Source organism: Haemaphysalis longicornis, unplaced genomic scaffold (assembly GCF_048455015.1).
Source record: "Haemaphysalis longicornis isolate Haplotype H1 unplaced genomic scaffold, Haemaphysalis longicornis Haplotype H1 scaffold_2, whole genome shotgun sequence".
Taxonomy (NCBI): Eukaryota; Metazoa; Arthropoda; class Arachnida; order Ixodida; family Ixodidae; genus Haemaphysalis; species Haemaphysalis longicornis.
The window spans coordinates 200713398-200735820 of NW_027526295.1; the positions used below are offsets into that span (position 1 = coordinate 200713398).

Below are 22423 nucleotides of genomic sequence, written 5' to 3' on the forward strand. Positions count from 1 at the left end.
TCTGGAGCATTAAAAAGGTTCATTCAAGAAGCAAGGAAGAAAACTTTATTAAGAAAGGAAGAAAGGGAACCTGAAGATTGAATAACTGTGGTTGAATTGATTTACCAGAGAAAAGAATGCTTGACAGTTACGGTACTCCCTACAGCGAAATTTGGGCGCAGTGCGAACTGCAGCCTTTTCAGTCACGGCGCACAGCTGCTGCGTCTCGGGAAGTGATTGCGCGACCAGCAAACGCACGGCGGCGTGGGCTACCCTGCTGCTATCTCACAGTGCGTCGGCGCAACCGAGCATGTTTTGTAAATCGCGTTTGAACCTCCCCCGCAAATGTCACGTGCTTATGATGAGCCACGCAACAAGGAGGACGATGAAGGACCTGAAGGACTGAGGATCATGCAGCACGCAGAACTTGAAAGAACGAGAGGCCTACTTTCATGGATGTCTGGTTTTGCGTTTCCTTTCTCGGTCACCACTAGACGCCGAGGGCAGTTTTCATACGCATGTCTGGCGCAGGCTCAGCAACTGCCCTCCCCCTCAAACTTTTGGAGGAACATCTCGTGCCGTCACAGTTTCGCAACACCCGTCTCTTCTGTTTTCTTTCAATATTTTTTCTCCCCATCGTTCGTTCGGTTACAATGCCGCCATGAAACTACAGTTGCGGCCGCCAAAGTGTTTGCGCACTAAAATAACCCTAGTTGACCTTGCATATGGTAACTGTGCCGTGTCGGGTTGTGCGTCATTGTTGAGAGACGCTTTGTGCACCATTTTCAGACGAAGGCATACCGAGAGTACGAACGGGAGAAGAAGCCTGTGGATGCCCTCACAGATGAAGACAAGTTCCTGCTTCAGGTGAGTCACTTCTTGTGGGGTCCTGGAAAAAAGAAGTCTACAGTTGGCATTTCTCTCTCTCTCACTCTTTTTTTTATTATTATTGTGACTCAGATGTAGCGAAGTAGCTTTTGACTTGCTTAATTAAGTTGGTGGCTTTGAATGCTGGCATCGGCAAGGTACGACTTTGCATGGGTATGAATTTGCATGTGCGACGTGTGAAGTTTTTAGAGAATTTGTCCTGTTTGTTTCTTTTTGTAGCTGTTTTGTTTTGTTGTGGATGCGTTGATACTCTCTGTGATCTCCCACCTAAAACCTCATGTGTAGCATAGCATCTGTGCAGTGGGCACCAAGTAAGCATGTGTGGTTCTGCTGCTCCTTGTTTATTTATTTATTTATTTGTTTATTGGCAGGGGTGTAACGTGTTTTCCTAATCCAAAAAAAGATTTATGCTACAATTTTTACTCAAGTGATCAGTTTATTTTTATTTATTTTTATTTTTCAAATGATCATTTTATTTTATTCCAGGAGTTCACCTGTAAAAGCGGTGATATTTCTTAAACATATGTAATTTGCTTCCCTGTTTGATTGAAGGTGAAATGCTCTTGCTTTAAGCTCAAGTTCCATAAACTTTTACCGTTAGCATCAACTTGTTGGGAATAATCTCGTGGGGTGAAATTTCTGAATACAATAAAAAAAGTATACATTAAATACAATCGCTATGCCTAAATAGTAGTACTTGAAATCAAAATCACAAAATTATGAATGAATAGTAAAACTTCTGTCTGGTTGCTTTTATGAAAGTCTCCTTCACTACAGTTTTGTTAGCTTTCGCTACTGAAGATAAGGCGTCTTGTTGCACATGTAGAGCAGCCAGATGTACACATTGCAAAGAGTGCAGCCATTGATTGACATACTCTTGCCTGCAGCTGACAAAGATTGAGAGGTTATCACAGAAACTGAACATCATGAGCTACATCGCATCCTTTGCGGAAAACATCCAGATCATCACGCCGGTAAGACTTCTATTTATGCATTCTATTCTTGGAGTCTGTAGATCTTTATCTAAAATGAAAGCAACCTTAGTAGTTAAATAACATAAAAAGAAAGTGTATTTGTGGTGGTGTCTGATTCTGTAGACCAGATATTTCCGGCTGTCTTGGGATGCCACTGTTTTACAGCAATTGCTGCATCACCGTGCAGGGACTTCCTGGGGGACTGCGGAAAGTGCGCACAGAGCTGGTGGTGATGGCTTGCTGTTAGAGTGCCAGGTTTTACCTGAAAGTCACTAAGTGCATTTTTCTCGAGGATTACTTGTACAGGGGATTTTACAAGTGATCGAAATTCCAAGCATAGTGTTAAAGAGCCTTAGTGTACCGAAGCGATAAGGTGCCTAGTGGCAGTGTATTGTCGGTACTATTTTCTTGCTTGTCGCTGTCGCCCACATTACTAAGTTTACTAAGCACATCTAGTTATGCTTGTGGCACCGCTTTCCGAAATTGCTCTATGTGCGCAGACCGGTCGCCCGAATAGTTGAACCATCACCGACCTTTCAACGGCAGCCATAATTTCTGCTGTCCCCGGGAAATGCTCTCATGGCGGTGCTCCAAGAGGGACGGAAAAATAGTGTACACATTCACTTGAAGTTTGGATTTATGCACGTACAGCCAGTGCACATTAACTCTTTCGGGACCGCCGGAAAAAGTGATGAAAAAGGGAGGTCTCGGTACAAATTTTTTTTTTACATAAAGCAAAGGCACCATCCTGCCTTAGCATATACCAAAATGCAGCTAATTATATGTTCTTTTACATACAATACCAAGTTTTACTTCAACACTGACGATAGAACCATGAAAAAATCTGAAACTAAGAACTTCGTAAAAAAACTACAGAAAAAGATAGAAAAAAGCGTAAATATAAAAATATTAAAAAGAATAAAATTATTTCAGGATATACAAAATCTAACACAATGCTTTGTTTCTTCATTGAAAAAGTTTGATGCGGCTAGGTGTAACTGGTTTTTTGTTTTGTGTGTGATCTCTTTGGCACTAGGGCCATGGCTACGTCGTCGCCCAGGTACACGACGGGCTCTTGTCTCGGCGAAAACTTGATCCGTTTCTGCGCTGGTGGCAGGAGATCACCACCATAGGTGGTTAACACCCTAGCGAATAAATATAAACCAGCCAGAACATAGTTCGAGCGCACATACCTACTCCAGAGCCAGTTGAAACCGAAACCAACACCTACCTTTGAGCGCGATTTGATGTTCCAGGCTGATCGACACCCGAATCCTCACTCGAGCTGAAATCCGATCTCTAAAGCCACATTTCGACTCTTCACTGCCACTCTCGTCGTTAAAATCCACAGTAGAAGGCGAAGATATGCGAGCCGAGACGAGGCGGATTTCTTATCGCGCTCGCACAAGTATGACGCCATGTTTGTTTACATTCGAAACCACTGCCCGTCAGAATAAAATATCTGACGCGTTGCCGCCTGGCGATAAAAAAAGAAACTTCACAAAAGAGAAAACTCCAGCTTTCAAACTATCTCCTAGATGTCGCTAGGTGTTCCATCAAGCGAAAATTTGTATTCTGCAGGCTCGCGAAGCCATCGATCATATGTGATCGATGGCCTATGGAGCGGTTCCAAAAAAGTTAAGCCCCTTTTTCAAAAAAAGTGATTGGCTTAGCAATATGCGGATAGTTTTGTGAGCAACATTTGCTGAAATATTTTGCTTGTTTTCGAGGCCATTATTTTCTTATGAATGTTGATGTGCCATTGGCTGAAAGGGCTTTTGTGCTGCAGCCTGCTTCATACTAAGGGCTCACGCGTCACTGGGCAAACGTTTTTCCAGTTCTTGTTTATTGCCAATGGCATCATAATTGTGCAAAAAGAAAAACAATGTTTGTTTAGCTTGGATTTGCTTTTTGCTTTTGCCTTGCAGCAAGTTCATGCGATAACAGCAGCGTCCAGAGCGATCAAAAACTCAAAACGGCTCCGGAAGCTTCTTGAGGTGAGCTAGCCTTGGGTACTACTTGATTGCTGAACTGTGTCCATTTATGCCTATGCACTGTGTAGGACCAAAGTCTACATGGCTTTGTTTAACACTTTCATGACTGCAGAAAAATCGGTTGTTTTTGGGTGTTCCAGGAAATATATATATATTTTTTTTGCCACAGAAAAGGACTGATGCTGAATTGTAAGATACGAATTGATAGAGAAAAAAACAGGGCTTTCTAACAGTAATAATTTCAAACAACATATTTATTACGCATTTTATTAAAAAAAATTATCAAAACAAAAAAAAAGTACCAAAAAGAAATGACGAAAACATTATTGCCTCTTTGCACAGGGTACAGATAAAAACAATTTGAAATATGCACTTTGAACATAAGACTCTTATAGAATAGTACTGCCAAAATGAACCCTGTAAGTACAAAAGTTATTTACATGCATACAATTATATGAACACTAGTGCCTACGGGTTGTTTATGGGTAGTCCAGGAAATATATATATTTTTTTTTCCACAGAAAATGATGAATTCTGAAGTGTCAGTTATGAAATGATAGAAGAAGAATGGAGCTTTCCAAATATAATAATTTCAAACAGCAGATGCATGAGGAGTTTTATTAAAATTTGTAAAATCAACAAAGTAGCAAAAAACAAAAAAAATTGATAACCTCAATACTACTTTGCAAATGGTAGACATAAAAACAATTTGAAATATACACTTTGAATTAAAACACTTATGAAATAATACTGCAGATATGAGCCATGTAAGTGCAAAAGTTCTTTACATAAAAAAATATAAATATAAACATGAACGGCTGCGTGCTGCTCCAGAACGCTACGCCAAGGTCAACTCCGGGCCGTCTTCGTGGAGAAAGCTTGACTCTCTGTGCAGCCGGCGCCAAACGGTCTCGCCCGAACGAAGTCGGCACCCTGCAGATAAGAGCTGTGTCCTTTAGAACAGGGCCGGATCCGTTCGCAACAGCGCGCGCCCACGATAGAGCGACGGGAGAAGAAAGTGAAACTCACCGACGCACACCTGGTGATGGTTCGGGGTGACTTGACACACGTTTGCTGTCTGTACTAAAGTCTGACGAATCGAAGTTGTTTTTTTGTATCTGTGCTGCCACCATCATGCACAGATTCAAGCTCAGATACATCTGTCTAAATTCGCCGTTCATGTGGAGCATCGGCAAGCAGCGGTGACGCCACAACTGAAACCACGTGAGCTCGTCTCCCTGCCGGCGAAGGGCATTTGAAAATCCCCTCCGCAGTGCAAAAACGAAACTCGAAAGCGAAACTGATAAAACACTTCCTCCTTTACCATTTGGATGGCGTTAGCGGTCCACAAGTGCTCGTTGAGCTCCAAAATTTGAACTTGTATTTATCGATAGCATACTATCAATGGGAATAGGTGCTGTCACGAAAGTGTTAAGCTTGTGCTGCTGTTCTGAGTGTTTTAAGCACTGAATTTAAAATCTGAGATTTGTTTTAAAGTTTTTGTGCAGCATATGTTTTTTTCTGGAGAATTATCTGGAAAGCAGTGTACAGTGCCAGTACCACATGCTGCTGGGAAGTAAAATTTGCTATACCCTTACAGATGGTGCCACTGCTTTGGCAATTTTGACAGACATCAGATTGTGACATCAGGGGCAAAAGTCCAGCAGCTAAGAACTCACCACCTTGCAGTGCAGCGTTTTGGTGGTGCAGTCACAAAAAAAAGTTCTTATTCTTGGCACTATACACTGCTGTGCAAGGAACGTGCCCCTGTGTGCCTGTTATCTTTAGCCCAGTGGAGGTGTTTTACAGATTTTCAGCATATGCAGTGACTGTCATTTACATTACAAAGTAGGAATATAGTTAGAGGTGGGGAACGACAATTAAATGTGGTACATGCCTACTGCATCAAGTTTTTCTCTGCTGTATTTGTTTACTTTCAGTTGAGGTCTCAGTTAGCCTTGAGGCAAAGCTATTGAGTTCTTCAACTGACTGGCGTGAGCACCAGCTTTTCTGACAAAAAGTGCGCTGCTGATGCCAGTTGTGTGGTCTCTAGGCCAAAGATCCCCTTGAAACTGTGGGAACAAGGTTTATTTGGCTCCATTTTTGCACTTTTGCCCTAAATATGTATGGCATGTCCTATGAATTGCCTCATGTTTGTGTTACTCTTGAGCCAAGTTTTCGTTTTTTTTTGGTCAAATCCTCTCTTCTTTGGCACAAGGCCCAGGCTTGACTGCATTGTTCACGCTGTCTTATTGTTTATGCAGGTTATTCTCGCCTTTGGGAACTACATGAACAGCTCGAAGAGGGGCCCGGCATACGGGTTCAAGCTTCAGAGTCTCGACATGGTCAGAGTTCCTTCTATTTAACTGTGAACACTATTGGGTTTTCGAATAGTTCATCTGTTCATGTGAACACGAGGTTGTTGGTTGTGCTGCTGTTTGTTGAAGAGAGGCTGCTGGGACGCCAGCTAACATGGCGCGGCTGTTCGGGGAATCCTCTTCCTTGCCTTAGTGAATTGAAGGGGCAAAAACCAAGTTGGTGTAGTAGCACAGATTGGGCCTCTTGGTGTGTGTGCCCGATTTAATGAAACATACTCACCCACCAACTCAACAGGTAAAATTAATGAAGTGAAACTTTATTAGAATTGACTTTTGATGATTAACAAGCTTGTTATCCACCTAAATAGGCAGGTTGTGGCTCAGTGCTAACAAAAAACAAAACAAACAAAAACCCAAGAAAGCAGAGTCTCTTTGAATTGGCTATATAACAAGCTCACAGTAAATAAAAGTTAGAGCATTTTTTAAATATATTTTTGGTTATTGCTACAATTTTATTTAATTCGTTATACTTACAGTGTATTTCGAAGATGGCATTCTGTTCAATTGTTATGTACCCTTTGTTCCATTGCGCAAAGCCTCTGCTTGGTGGAAGTGGTGTAGGCTCCCAACAGGCATTTAACGTGGACATCCAATGGAACATTTGGTGTGCCAAGAAAAATGTAAAGAACTAAGGGTGGTAATATTTTGCAACACGTTTAGACTTTTAGCACAGCTGTACCTCATGCAAATAGAGGTGGCAGGAGCGGCAAAATACTTTGCTAAATTGGGGGTCTCGTTGGGTTTTAGAAAATTAAGATCCTATAGGGCTACTTCTGAAGACTTCAAATTTGATCATAAAGCAAGAAACACATTAGATCTATTCCTCTAATTAAAAGCAGAGAAAAGTTTACTTTGGATCCAAAGAAGAAATTATGAAGGTTTGGCTAATCGGTGTTTGCTAAAAATGGCTTAATGGAGGGGCTTCAAACATTTACTTTCGGCAGCATCAATGCTTGTAAGCATATCACTGGTGGTATGTATTATTAAGCATAGAAAACAGGAGCATCAAAGGATGTGGAATACAGTGTGAACTGCCAAGTGCCTGGCTAACTTCCCTTTTTTTTTTTTATTTGGGTGCCGTACAGCTTGCAGACACCAAGACGGCCGACAGGAAGATCTCGCTTCTGCACTACATTGTGGAGACAATCGGCGCAAAGTTTCCCGACCTCATGACCTTCGACCAGGAGCTACGATTCGTCGAGCGTGCATGCACGGGTTGGTGCACATTGCTGAACACCTTGAGCAAAAGCAGTTGCCTTTTCTCCAGCCACCATGGTTTGAGACGTGCTGATGCAGTGACATTTCCCATTGGTGTGCAAGAGAAAACTTGTGTGCTGCCAATTTTCCGGCATAAATTATAGGCACCTGAGGGCAAACATTTTCGCTCTGCCACTCCTGACACCATGTCACGTGGTTGGTGCTACACGAGCACGGGCGGCACTAGCTCGCAAACAAAGATGACACACACTGGCACTTCATGAGCCGAAATGATCCTCCCCATTTATATAGATCCTCCCCTTAAAAATAACCCCCTTTATTGGCCGGGATAGATACAAACAAACCGTAACAACATGTGGTGACACGTGGTGGCTGCCTAACAAGGGGTCTGGGCTGTGGTGACCTCTACAGTTGCACATACATAGTGTATTGATGTAGTTCAAACCTTCCTCACTGCATTGGCAGCTTATACCGTGCTTGACCACAGTGCACAGTTTTCATTTGCAGCTGATACTACGTAGTGGAACAGGAAAAGAACCTTCCCTGCCCACTTTAATGCAGTGACGCTGGAGAACATCCTGACGGACAGCCACGAGCTGGAGAAGGGCATGGAGTTGTGCAAGAAGGAGCTGGCCCTCCGCCGGGACTCCAAGGACGCCGCCGTGCTCCACGAGTTCCTCGCACAGTCCGAGGACAAGCTGCGCAGGCTGCAGCAGGACATCAAGACCGCACAGGTGTGATACATACTAGGCTAGCCCTAATTGGAACGGCATTGGGTGGCAGTGCTGTCGGCATTTCTTGTAGCGCTGACCTGCTCAGTGATCCCGAGACTAAGGGCAGCGTGTCTTGCAGCAAAGCCATCCCTTATGTCTCTTATTCTTCATGATTTTAAATATATTGGAAAAAAAAAAGATTGAATGCTTTGAAGGGTAAAAGTGCACTGTGAATGGAATAGAATCAAATAGCAATTGCTGTTTGCAATTATCTGAAGTTCTGAACATTTGCGCACCTCTAGTGTCTGTGTATTGCGCTACCACTATTCCCTGTAATCTCTCAGAGCAGTCACCAAGGTTCCGTGTTGTTGCATTGCAGGAAGCGTACGCCGACTGTGTGGAGTACTTTGGGGAAAGTGCACGGAGTGTCGCTACCAACATCTTCTTTGCCATGTTCGTTCGATTCATCAAGGCGTTCAAGGTAACTGGCACCTTTCTCATGTTCTCCACGCTGTGCTCATCTTCCGTACCACCTGGTACGTCGTAATGTTAGCCAGCTGTCCATCCAACAAATTCATAGACCACCAATCATAGTTTTTGCACGGTATTACAGTTTCATGCCTTTTGTCCCCATTTTTATCCTTGTATGATCGCAGCAACGCAGTTGAGAGACTAAGGGCTCAAAACCCATCTTGTTGCGTTCTGATGAAAAGGGCCTGGCTTGAGGGGACACTGAAGGATCCTACGATTTATAGCACTCTCAGCTTTTGTTTGACAAGCAATGATGCGTTATTTGCTGAGGAATAAGTAAATAAAGCTGGCATTTTTCTCTCCCACTTCCCCTTTATTTTTTTGCGACGTAGCTATCACGTCACAAAGTAAGAGTGAGGCACCGGTGTGGTCTAGAGTTTAAACAGTTGGTGCTAGGCACTCTCACTCTGGCGATGGGAGCTTGTATGTCTCTAAGTTATGGCCGACCGTCGAGAAAGCTTCTCTGGCCAAGGAGGCTGGCGTGGACTTGGACTGACAGAACCAGAAATTATATGAAACGCCCGAGCGCCTGGTGTGACCCAGACCCCATCAAGCCGGCACGAGCGAAGCCCCCTTCAGAAGGGACGAGCGCCAATTCAAATATCGGGCACACGCGGCTGCCCGGCTAGGCCAGCGTATAAACGTTGGGCTAGGCTCGCTCAGGCGGGCTCTTTCATCTCGCATCATCTGGCGATCACATCCATCTCATACTCTCTTCTCTCACGCCAAACTAGCGTGAAATGTACAATCGCTTTCCGGCACCCATCTCGAGTAGTCCTCGTGGCCGAGGTCCACCAGGCCCAAACATAACAAGGGTAGAGCTACGCGACGCACAATTTACAGATTAATTGTTAATCAACAGCGGTTCACAGCAAACAGAACAGCACAAGTTGTGAATCGGTCAACCCCCTGCAGTAAGTACCTTAACCTTTCACGGGTGATAAGGTTCGAACCAGGTGTGGGCACACTTTACCGATAGCAACAACCACGCGTGGAAAACAAATTAGAAGCTCGGGTGGTCGCTTAACCTGCAGTTCTTCTTGCACCGTTTGCCGCTTCCTGCCGTATTTGTTGCTTGCAAAAGCTCGAGCGTTCACTGTGGTTGATTTTTGACCCCACTAATTGCACACCGATGCTTTTCCAAAATGAAACTGGAAGCATGATGGTCGACTCTGAAGCGTGAGGGAAGTAGCCTGTCTCACAATGTATAAAAGCTGTAGTCTGTGTTTTTTAAATGAGATGAGCTCACGTTAAGCTTTGATTTACTATTATTTCGCGTGCTCAACCACTTAGGAACTGTTGATTTGAGGAAAACAGTTATAAATGCTTCTCCAATGAGCTCTCGCCATTCAACGCTTTTGTGACCTCACAAACCGTAGTACCTAAAAGCGTACGGGGCGTTGTCACCGGTTTTCACGTTTCTGGCGTTTTCTGCCTTATTAAACAACTGCTAGTCATGAGAATGGCGTGCTTACATTGTCAGCACTGTAATCTGTCGATATAGGCCAACTTGTTCTTACCCTTTAGTGTCACTTTAATGCCAGGCATACTTGCCAAGCACCTAGAAGCACAAGCGTAAATTCTGTTCAGCTTTTAAAAGTGTTTCAGCCAGTCACTGGTTAGAGCATTGCCAAGGTGAAATCAAAGGTTAATGCTGCAACCTGCAGTTTATTTGCACTGATTCAGGGTTAGTGGATTGCAGCCTTGTACTCTGTTTACTTGCAAAAGGTGGTTGTCGGGGCGTGTTACAACGAACTGGTTACTAAATATAGCATTTTGTATCATAAGCTCCCGTGCTGAGCAGGAACGTCCAAGTTGATCGTTGCTTGATCCCCATCCTCTTCCCCATCCTCTTCCGCTGAGCAGCAGGCGGAGCAGGAGAACGAGACTAGGAGGAAGATGGAGGTGGCAGCCCAGGAAGCGCTGAAGAAGCCCCCCCAGGAGTCCATCCAGAAGAAGAACCTGCTCAACGCCAAGAAGAGCACCCAGGTAAACAGCCGGCCCCTCGCCACGGCCAACATTCCCGCCCTGGCCAACATCCCTGTCTACCGCTTCTGGCGGGCACAGACCGGCCGCTGAGTTACTGCCGCCCACTCGCCAGCTCTCGTCTTCCGTTGGCACGTTGCAGGTGGCAACGTGTCGTCAGTGTGCGCTTTTTGTCGAGCTTCTGCTTGTCTCGCTTGTGGCTTGCTGAGCTGTTCCGCTTTGCGCGGTGACCTGTGAAGGAAAACATGAACTTAAGGCAGCTGTGATCAGATGCCAGAACGTGGTTCGACATTAAACGACGATGAACATCTTCAGGAGCCACAAGATTGCGGGTAACGCCGGTGCATCTACCTACTATGTCTGCGACTGAGCGTAAGCTGCTTGAATGTCAAGGCAGTCGACACAGCTGCTGTTGTCATCCTTCTCTCCCTCTGGTTCAAAACCATTTGTTTCGGTGATAACTTTTTTGTTATAGCCCAAAGGGACCAGCCTCCAGATCTGAACCTTGGTAGAAATAATTAAGTTGCACGTGGGCTAAGCTGCCAAGGTGAGGCAGGAGTCGACTTCAGACTACTACTTGGCCCATTCCTGATAAAGAAGCATCAAAAAGTGTTGGCGTGGTTTTGTTTTGTTGTTTTTGTTGCAGCACTCGGTGGTTGTGCAGTTTTGGTTGATGCTTGACTTGACCTGACTATTTTGCTTGGCTAGACACCAAGACAGCCAAAGAAAGTGACTTTGCAGCTTGTTTTAGAACTGCAGCAGTTGCTTGCAGACTTTTGTTATGTACGCTAACTTGTAGCTTATTGTACAGTGTTTACGAAACAACGAAACTGTTCGGGCGTGTTGGTTTGCTGTTGCACTATGTCACAGTTCTTTTTTTTTTTTTTTTTTTTTATGTTATTCGTTTGTGATGGGCTCTGTTTAGAAACTTTGTATGATATTGATAGTCCAGGGCAGCATGTATTTCCCACAAATTTTTGGACAGGACATCACTACAAAGTTCACATGGGCACACATTTGAACTGGCTTCACAGCCATTGCTTGTTGAATGCACAAATCTGCGTGAAATAACTCCGGAACGCTACCTCAGTCACTGCTATGGGGCTTAACATATGTTGTCCTCTAGTAGAATAGTATACGTATACTCATGCTGCTTTCATGGTCACAGGGATATTTATTCGTCCCCTACTTGCATTCATACAGCTTTTCAACATTATAAAGAGGATGAAACATTCGCAAGGTTAGGAGCAGCGATCTATGTTTCTATGTTATCTTATGGTCTAGTGGCTGGCTTGTTACGTGTCCAGCTCTGCGTGGAGGAAGAGGTCGTCCCCACATCCACGGTGTATGCTGTGATGCCAGCTAACACAGTGTGCTTAATTTTCGCCCTTGCTGCCAATTCTGTGAACTGTCCCCGAAATTAATCGATACCAATTTTTACTGCGAGGAATCTGGGCAGGTTTAACGGGGAATAAACTGAGCAACCCGGTGAAGAGAGCACTCGTGATTTTGCAAGACCAGTGTTGCCCCTATAGTTTACGAATGGGTGGGGTCTAGAAAGGCATGTAATGGCTAGGTTTACTGTCACACAAGCCAAAATTTGAAGGTGAGGGTTGAGGAGAGGTCGGGCAGTGGGGATCAAAAGAGATCAGAATGCCAGGCTACATGTGGAGAACCAGTATGATAACTCTTTTGACCATTGACTTGTGTGCATTGGCTTTTTTTTTTTTTTTTTTAGGATATTGGTACATGCCTTTACTTGTGGTAAATTTTGGAAGTTCCGACTGGGTGTTCATGCCAGTTTTAACACCGAAGCAAGACCTCAAGTTTAATTGTGACGTCTCTAGTAGGTATCAGAGCTCCGTATGATTTCAATTAAAAATAAGAGTTATGTCTTTTTTTTTTTTTAGGATATTGGTACATGCCTTTACTTGTGGTAAATTTTGGAAGTTCCGACTGGGTGTTCATGCCAGTTTTAGCACCGAAGCAAGACCTCAAGTTTAATTGTGACGTCTCTAGTAGGTATCAGAGCTCCGTATGATTTCAATTCAAAATAAGAGTTATGTCTTCTTTTTTTTTTTTTTTTTTTTTTTTTTAAGGATATTGGTACATGCCTTTACTTGTGGTAAATTTTGGAAGTTCCGACTGGGTGTTCATGCCAGTTTTAGCACCGAAGCAAGACCTCAAGTTTAATTGTGACGTCTCTAGTAGGTATCAGAGCTCCGTATGATTTCAATTAAAAATAAGAGTTATGTTTTTTTTTTTTTCTTTCCTGTCTAATTGTTGTATACAGAAGTGTTTCACCTTTCACAATTTCTGGAAGTTTGTGATTTTTCGTTAAGCTACACCATTGCCAAAAACCAGGTTTTAGATCTTTTTTTTTTTCGTTCTCTACTTTTCGTACCGCGTGCTTTCTTCTCACACAGTGTCTACCCACCACATCTGTGCATGAACGATGATATTTTTGCTGTACTATATAGCACTCACTTCATGCAGAACAACTTGCCAACCTTCATGTTCGGGTATTTAATTTTAGTTTCGTATTTTGTGGCGCCATAATGTCTGGGGTAGCTCACATTCGGTAGCTTGTCGGACGTCTTTTCATCTCCACGTGACACCAAATGCACTTGCATCACGTAATGTGACACATGAAAAATGCACAACCGTTGATTCCCAAGCTTTTGTGTGTGCTCATCACGTGCACAATACAAAACGCATCATGTCTATTTCCGTGTGTATAAGCTGCAGTCACCTTCTTGAATGCGAGGTGTCTTCCAGGCATTGATGCTAAGCGCACAACTGTCATGAGAAATGCGTTCTGCAAGACAAGCAACCGATGTTGAAGGCAAGCCAACGTCTTTAGGGAGAAGACCATTGCATTTGCCAGGCTGTCACGTTACGCATTTACAGAGCCCAGAATAAACGGGTTCAAGTCATATTAACTCTTTCGGGACCGCCCGAAAAAGTGATGAAAAAGTGAGGTCTCGTTACAAATTTTTTATTACATAAAGCAAAGGCACCATCCTACCTTAGCATATACCAAAATGCAGCTAATTATATGTTCTTTGACATACAATACCAAGTTTTACTTCAACACTGACGATAGAACCATAAAAAAATCTTAAAGTAAGAACTTTGTAAAAAAACTACAGAAAAAGATAGAAAAAAGCGTAAATATAAATATATTAAAAAAGAATAAAATTATTTCAGGATATACAAAATCTAACACAATGCTCTGTGTCTTCATCGCGAAAGTTTGATGCGGCTAGGTGTAACTGGTTTTTTGTTTTGTGCGTGATCTCTTTGGCACTAGGGCCATGGCTACGTCATCGCTTAGGTACACGCCGGGCTTTCGTCTCGGCGAAAACTTGATCCTTTTCTGAGATGGTGGCAGGAGATCACCACCATAGGTAGTTAACACCCTAGCGAACAAATATAAACCAGCCAGAACATATTTCAAGCGCACATACCTACTCCAGAGACAATTGAAACCGAAACCAACACCCACCTTTGGGCGCGATTTGATGTTCCAGGCTGATCGACACCCGAATCCTCACTCGAGCTGAAATCCGATCTCTAAAGCCGCATTCCGACTCTTCACTGCTACTCTCATCGTTAAAATCCACAGTAGAAGGCGAAGATATGCGAGACGAGATGAGGCGGATTTCTTATCGCGCTCGCGCGAGTATGACGCCATGTTTGTTTACATTCGAAACCACTGCCCATCAGAATAAAATATCTGATGCATTGCCGCCTGGCGATAAAAAAAGAAACTTCACAAAAGAGAAAACTATAGTTTTCAAACTATCTCCTAGATGTCGCTACGTGTTCCATCGAGCGAAAATTTGTATTCTGCAGGCTCGTGAAACCATCGATCATATGTGATCGATGGCCTATGGAGCGGTCCCGAAAGAGTTAAGAAACTACAACGAACCAAAGTTTCCTTTTGCATTTATTTTCTATTTTGTTAAAAAATAAAGCAGTGGAGCTTTAGCTCAAGCTGGACGGCGCGATGCGCCATAGAGATGCTCAAAGCATACCATAACCATCGAACCGGTCTGCCCTAAATGGAATTTGCTACACTTGGAAGAGGTTAAAGCTCAGTGAAAAGTGGCTGTGGAATTTCTGGTTAAGTGTTAAAATTGTTACAGTAGTTTTGAAAGTATTGAAATCTGAAAAAAAAAATTGTATTGTGCGATGTTGTAATGCGCAAAGCAGAATAGGTGTTGTGAATCCTTAGTGGTTCCTTATGAGAGCGTTTACGCAGACTGAACATTACAGGTGAGCTGTAGAATGACTTGATAGCTCCCTGCTTTGGTTTGTAAGATGTGGTTTTGTAAAGTGACTGTTAATTTAAGTTTGCCTTTTCAATTTTGTAATTTTACCATATATTTCCGGAAATTTAAGGGCCTAATCTGAAACTTTATAATTCTACAGCCACTGTTTCACAAGGTTTTAACATGTTTGCTTTCAATCAGTTTTGTACTTGCCAGAGCTCTAACTTTTGTATTGTAATGTATTTTCAGTGCAGACCAGTTTCTAATGCTTGCTATAGTAGTATTGCTCGATACACTCCTTTTGGCCAGGTGTTTTCTGGGCTCTTGAGATGGGTGGCTTTTTGGGCGCCATTGTAGGAAATTAAACGCCAAAAGTTGCTGGTGGCATAGGAGTGAGTCCCTCCCTCATATCACACATGAGTTTCTTGGCAACTTAGCAGCATCGTGTTCACAGAAGTGTTTTTGTTGAACAATCAAAAGCTCATCTTTTTTTTTTCTACAGAGCTTTTTTCAGTGTGAGAAAGAATTAAATACAGTTAACTCTAGCTACTTCAGCATTTATGGGAGCACTGAAGTTCCGGCAAATGAAATAAAATATTGAATCAACAGAAGCTTTAGATTGTGACAGAGCCACTAAGCTTGGCCCAATATTGGATTAACTGAGGTTGAACTGATGAAAATTGGCTGTAGTTCTTTTTAGCTTGCGTAAGAGCCTTTTCTATTTGTTCTGCATATTCATCCGATTCTGTATGCAAAGGCTGGTAGGGTAAACTCTCAATATCAGCAGTGAGGTGATGTACACCTTTCCATGCTATGTTTCTTGCTCGCTACAAGTATGTAATTTATGCCCACTGTGCTGTAATGCTCTTCAGCTTTTCTTGAAGACGAGAAAAAGCGGCTCGCACCTGCGATTCGTCTTGCACCAATTGAGACACTGTATGCTGCAAAACAAAGTTACCGTGCACACCTGTGATGCAATTGCATTTTAAACGGTGGACCATTACTACGAAGCCTGTGATACGAGCTTTCTGCTTAGCTTTTTCGTTGACGTTTGCCAGAGAAGGGATTCTGATGTGACAATGCACTGCCGTATACTTCTTCATTCCTGTGTTGTTTTGTTTGTCGAGTGTTTTGTTGGCGACCTGATGAGCTCCAGGAAAATAATGTCTTTACTTTTCCCCATGTGTGTTTTACGAGCAAGGTGCTCTTATTAGCCTTTGTTCAGGTGCTTGTGCAGTCTCGCACAGTTCTGCAATTTTTGTTTGTTAGCTCGTGGGACTTGTTTTGCATAATGGTTCCACAAGTGTGTGGGAGGCCCCTTTTTATTTTGTTATTTTCATAGACCGGGAAAGGAACGTCTTGTTTTTGTATGTTTAGGTATTTACGGCTGAGCACGTCAGGGTCTAGCGTCCTGTACAGACTAGCGTTCCACAGGCCTGATGCTGTGAACCAGCCGTAATCCTTGGTTCTGGTCTGGTCATGTTCATATACGTATTGTTACACCATAGTCAAGTTACCTCATCACTGTTAAGTTGTTGCACACAGATCGTTAGTTTATCAGTGTGCCCTCAATTTAGTCCTTGTTGGAAACAATTTGAAGCCTGGAGTGTTCCTAATTTGTAGCATGTCGTATCGTTTACTCTAGACTTGAAAAAACTTCTGCCAACAAACAGTGCACGGTAGTGGTGACCCTTTGTGATGATCGAGCTAAATCGCACGAGTTAGGCAACAGTGACTTGTGACTGGTATTGAAGCTGTGTGACGTAACCTCGCATCATTCAGATCCTGAATAAATATGTTAGCTTCTGTCACCAAACTGGCATTGTTCTCAAAGCTGAATGTTGTCTGTGGCTCTGGTACCACCTTCTCTAAGAGTAATCTTACTGTAGGGCCAAACAACCTGGCTAATTCTCCCTCTCTTTCACACATGAGGCACTGTTATGTGAACGTTAGTTGTGTGCAGTCGGGACTTGCGCCGTCAGCGCTTAAAGTCGTTAAGACCTGCACACAACTAACCTGCACGTTAGTTGTGTGCAGTTGTGTGGGGTTAGTTGTGTGCAGTCAGCGCTCGAGTAAAGCATTGCACAGTTAGGGCCACACAGTGCTCTGCGGCTTTGTACTGTAGAACTGCATGCCGGCACACTTATTTTATGCACGTTTTCTTTTACACTCATACTGCATGCTCTGCAAGCTGCCACTACCTTCCAAAAATATTCTGAGGTATCCTTTCTTCGTGTGCTGAGCCTGAAGCTATTAGGAACACAGCATTGAGCGGTCATAATGGCACATCAATTATAAGTCCCGGACAAACCTAAAACTATCAGGAGCAAAGCACTGACTGGTTGTAATGGCTCATCAATCATAAGTCCTGGGCACAGCACTACTAAAGATTTTCCTTGGTGCAAAACAGAACCCACTTATAATGTCTTGGCATTGCAATACACCTTACAGTGTGTGTGTGTGCAGCAATAGAAGCGCAAAAGTTTTGCCTCGGCATACATAGAAATAACGAACAAGCACATCTGGGTGCAAAGGAGAGCAAAAACGTCTATGTGAAATCTTGTTGCTTGAAATCTTCCCACCCCACATTCCTGTTTTCCTCTGGGAACACAACTTGTCGGAGAGTTTGAGCTTAGAGGTCCTTATGAATATTTTAAAAAGCAGTACGACCTGCAAAAGCCCAGTCATTGGATGGGCCAAACCTGTGAGGTGCGACGGCCCTGATATTAGGAACGAGAAAATTAAAAAATAAGAACACCACAAGTACGAATGTAATAAAACCTCATTGCAACAAAGTTTAAAGGGAAGCCAAAATTGCATCAGTATAAATTTTGCTCCAGTATAATCATTGTCCACATCTACCACCAATAACGCAAAGCAGGATCATGGTTACGTAGTACCTATTAGCTTGTTAGAGGTCATTTTATATGGTGAGGTTTAACAGTAACCACTGTGCACTCCTTTACACATATTGGCATTGAAAAATAAACACCTCCCAAAACTGATGTGCTGAAAATTAACCTCTTCATGCATCCCATGTCACTCTCAATAAATCAGCTATGCTCTGGTAGAGCAGGTTCGGAGAGCGACTGTCGTACCTAAAGACGTTGCTGCCCAAGCAATCCCAAGTAAAGTTTCTAGGCTGTGCAGTCTGGGGTAGATACAGAAACCTCATCCGTCTAAGTCCCCAGCGGTCAGCTTCTCACCGGCTCAGATTGGCCCCATTGAAAATTATGTCGAAGGTGAGTCCCGCTGTGACACGATGCGCTACCATTGCGATCAACTTTTTTTTTTCTCTCCCCTTATTTTGCACTGTGATGTTAATTATAAGTGGGTTGCGTGAGCTGCATGCACGCCTGTGTGTTACTGCCTCACCGCAATTAAACCTTCCACTAACATTCACCAGCATAGACACTGAAGAGGGACAAGCAAGCACATTTGTGGCTGTTTTTAAAACATGAGGTACTTGCGTAAGGTGATTCACGATTTTATTGTTCAGTTGCTTTCGACTGTTTGTACTGGGCTATGTGCAATCAGTCGGAGGTGGTTGCAGCTCTGCATTAGGTGTAAGAGTGTGTTACCATATTTTCAGTGCGTTCTGAAAAGTTTGTTGTTTTTTCAAGGTGTTGCTAATGCCTTGCCTTCTGCAACCATTGTGAAAATATCTGCAGCAAGCCGTGAGGACAAATCGGTGTTTCTGTGTCAGCTGGCATCTTGGTCCTGGAGATTTTGTTTGAGAAAGGCTGCTTTGTGAATGTTAGGAATGCTAAGGGCATTACAACTGATCATGCCAAGCCCTCTTCAGTGTTTATGCTTGAAATCAACCCTGGAAGTCATAAAACAACAGAAATCAGTATTCATTTCCCTCATATGTGTTTCACATTTGTTGGTACTGTTGCACCCAGACTATTGCGACATCTCAGCAGAGTGCTACAGCAACAATAAATCTCTTTTTGCTGTCACAAGGGAAGAGAAAAAAAAGTTTGGAAACATTTATCCATCTTGTCAGCTGCTTCGCATGTGCATGTTGTGCCTTCTCTCACCTCCTAACGTGTGGCCTGATATGCTGCTAATACCGCCGAGTCCAAATAAAATCCTGATGCCCTTGCTATTATCTGCAATATGGCTCCAAACTTAGGCTTTCTGCACACACATGCATGCACACACAGGCACACATGTAATTCATTTTCCCGAACTAGCTAGCGAAGGAAATGTCCGGCTGACCATTTGATGTTAGTTTTTTATATTATTATGTATTGTTAGTGCAAAGCTGTACATGAATGCAGGGCATCCCAGCTGACATGCACCAAGCATTGAAAAAGGGCCACGCGCTCTAGAGAAATCAGACAAAGTGTTTGTTTTTTGTCGTCGTGTAGTTTTTTTCACTGAGTTATGTTAATCAGTTAGACAATTCTAATCAGCCTAATTTTTAATGATTCGTCTGAAAGCTACGTTTTCGTATGAAATGTAGCAGAGCAGCACCCCGGAAAACATCTGAATCAGGCACGTACATTCCTTGAGATTCACTTTGCTTGGTCATTTTTCTGGGACAGAAAAAGAAGTCAGGAAAATAAAGTTGTGTGGCATTTTTTTTTTGTATTTCGTGCATTTCATGGGCTTTCTTTTTGTGTGGAAAAAACAACCACACAAATAGTGAATCACTTCACAGCTTTCCCATTGCTGCCATAGTGTTTAAATAAGTAATTAAGAAGTTGGGAGTTAAAATAAATAAATTGCGCAATTTAATTCAGCAAAAAAATTAAAAATAAGCATGATGACTGAGAAAATACAGTTTGTTTGATTTCTCTATCAAGCTTGGTTCTTTTTTAACTTCTTGATGTGTGTTTCTGGGACACTTTGAATATCTGCAGGCATCAATCACTTTGGGAATGTCTAAAGTTTATATTGAGATTTTTTTCTAGCTGTTATAGCAGTGCTTGTATTATTTTACCTTTGCACTGCCTTGAAAACACACTTGCTTTGCCGAAAATACTTTCCGCAACCTTCCTATCTTTGTGAAGGCAAACACCACCCTTAAAATGTGAATCGAGTGTGCTGTGAACCTCTCGGACTGAGAAAATGCAGTTTGGTGACTTTAAACTAAATGTGAGGGCTGAATGAGGCAAGTGCTTTTTTTCGTACTTCCTAACTCTGCCATCTGCTGTCCGAATCTTATTTGAAAGTTCTTGCTAGGATCTCATAAAAAAAAAAATAATTGTGTATATAGCCTCTTGCGTAACACATGTTGCAGTTGGTTTCAAGTTTTGTTCAGGTTGTTTTTTGCAATCTTCTCTATGAAGGCAAAGCTAAACTCAAAACTGTCAAGTCTCAATACGTGCTGTGGGATATGAAAAAACGAGTATAAGAATGCCGCTTGCATTGTGATGCCTTGTCCATGCTACTGCTACATGCAATGCATGTTTGTGCTGCCCCTGTGTGCATGCATCCGCTATCTGCTAGCTGCAGCACTAAAATGTCGCTTGTGGGTGCCCGCATTGCACGCAGCTATAAAACCACTGTACAAGTAGTCTGAGAAAACACTTAGAATTTTATTCTGCTGAAAATTTGCTCAAGCGTTGAAGCATTGAAGAGAGTCTGGCTGTGGTTTTTTTTTTTTTTGTGTGTGTGTGTGTGTGTGTGTGTGTGTGTCAGCAGTTATCTTTTTTTAGCCTCTGGTTTTTCTTATTCCAGGCAGTTCTATTGTGCATAAATCTCTAGTGAGTGCTTGTTCTGGCAGGAGAGCACATATGTGGAAGATATAAGCATCAAATGAAACAGAGGAATTAAGTTACAAATCTGCACGTGTAATGTCAAATTAAAGCAAATGTTCCATGTGGGGCATCTGTATCGCTCACCATTGATGTCCAAGTGCTCAAGTGGCTCTTCAGTGAGTTAGTAGAAGGCTAGCTCGCAAGGGAGGGTTCACAAGGCACCGCATTTGTAGGGGATTGTCAAGGCCAGAGAAATGCTTGCTTGCAATGTAGGAGCTGCTCTAACCATACACGTGCTGGCTTGCCATGCTTTTTGTCACGTCATGCTTGTCATCTCGCTTCAGCTAATTTTACCGTGCCTGTCATTACTGCTTAACAGCTTTAGTGCTGTAAAATCTTGCTCAGTGGTCACAAAAATTAATTTTTTCTAAATGAGATATCGCTATTTCCTGATCTTTTTTTTTTTTACTTTCCCCTTTTGTTCTTAAAGTAAACGAGAAGTTAATGGAATGTGTATTTCATCTTGGGCTTGCCAAGTGTTCCAAAAATGGTTTCTTATTTATTATTTTTTTTCCTCCGCCAGGATGCTGTGATAAACGAGCTGAAGAACAAAACTCGGCTGGTTAATGAGAAACGCCTGCTGAAACAGGACGAAGTCTACAACGGGGCACTTGAAGACATTCTTCTAGGTGGGTGCTCTTCTCTGCTTGTGATTACGGCGCTAAATGCAAATGGAAACTTCGTTTTAACTCAATGGCTAAAACCTGTTGCAGACCTCTTTGTTCTTGTTTTGGAATGAAAGCTTTGTGCTTTCATTGCTTATAAAAGTCTCAAAATATTCCTTCCAAATGTTTCTAGGTGTACTGGCTGACTAATGCACAGGCACTAATTATCTTTATCAAAGAGCTTTTGAACCAGCTCTGGGAGTCTGACAGCTTGTGAGGTTACAAATTTTAGGTGGCAATTTGTCTGTGATGAATACACTTACCCTTGCATTTGTGTAGTCTTCTAGTGCATCCTAGGGCTGCTACCGGAAAGTAAATGGTATATTTGTAAACTTTTTATTAATTGGTTAATTTATGCCAGTTTCCTCATCGACTTTTGTCTACACACTTAGTGTAACAGATAAACAGTAGCAGATATTGCTGTGTGTGCTTTGCTGATTGTTGTTTTTAGTCTGTGAGGCGATTCGTGTTAGCCGTGCTAGCAATCAGTTGGCCTATACAGCCACTTTGAGGCTTTGTAAAAGCCTGTCCAGCTTCGAAACAGTTGACTCTGTGGACATGTGCACCACAAACTACTTATGTGGATGCCGTCGCTGCCGCAGGCCTCAAGAACGAGCCGTACCGTCGAGCAGACGCCGTGCGGAGGAGTCAGCGGCGGAAACAGGAGAACGTGCGGCTGTCGCGCACCATGGAAGAAATGGAGCTGTAGGCCTGCCCCTGTGAGCTTGGCAATTAGAGCGCGCAAAAGCGGGTGAGCAGGCCGTGTATGCACTTTTCTTTTTCAGCCCGAGTTCCAAAGGTGAGTTGAAGGTGATGCTGATAACTGCTGATTGCCAATCCTTGCATTCTTCCGGTCATGCGAACATGCGTCCTTCTGACTCTTTTTTCGAGCCAATTAGCTGCGTTTACCTCAACTAACTCCCTCCTGAAGCTGGCCACCCAAAGAGCAGGGACTCTTTCCTCTTTGTACCTCATAAACTTAAAACCTGCTCTTGGCGTGCGGTTGTACAGGGGAAATTAACAGAAATACAAACAACCAACGGAACACA

At 43.0% G+C, this 22423-nt stretch overlaps 1 protein-coding gene across 4 annotated transcripts in view; it reads left to right on the top strand.

Moving 5' to 3' along the window:
- The window catches only part of Frl (formin-like protein), a 269253-nt gene that overhangs the window by 240652 nt on the left and 6178 nt on the right, over positions 1-22423 (top strand). For all 4 annotated transcript variants that reach the window (XM_077699090.1, XM_077699091.1, XM_077699093.1 and 1 more), the window contains exons 17-26: positions 769-846; positions 1755-1841; positions 3770-3838; positions 6100-6180; positions 7299-7428; positions 7993-8165; positions 8524-8625; positions 10542-10664; positions 21233-21338; positions 21977-22125. In XM_077699090.1, the coding sequence (XP_077555216.1) occupies positions 769-846; positions 1755-1841; positions 3770-3838; positions 6100-6180; positions 7299-7428; positions 7993-8165; positions 8524-8625; positions 10542-10664; positions 21233-21338; positions 21977-22083 (1056 nt within the window). In that variant the 3' untranslated portion in view covers positions 22084-22125. The remainder of the gene's footprint in view (positions 1-768; positions 847-1754; positions 1842-3769; positions 3839-6099; positions 6181-7298; positions 7429-7992; positions 8166-8523; positions 8626-10541; positions 10665-21232; positions 21339-21976; positions 22126-22423) is intronic.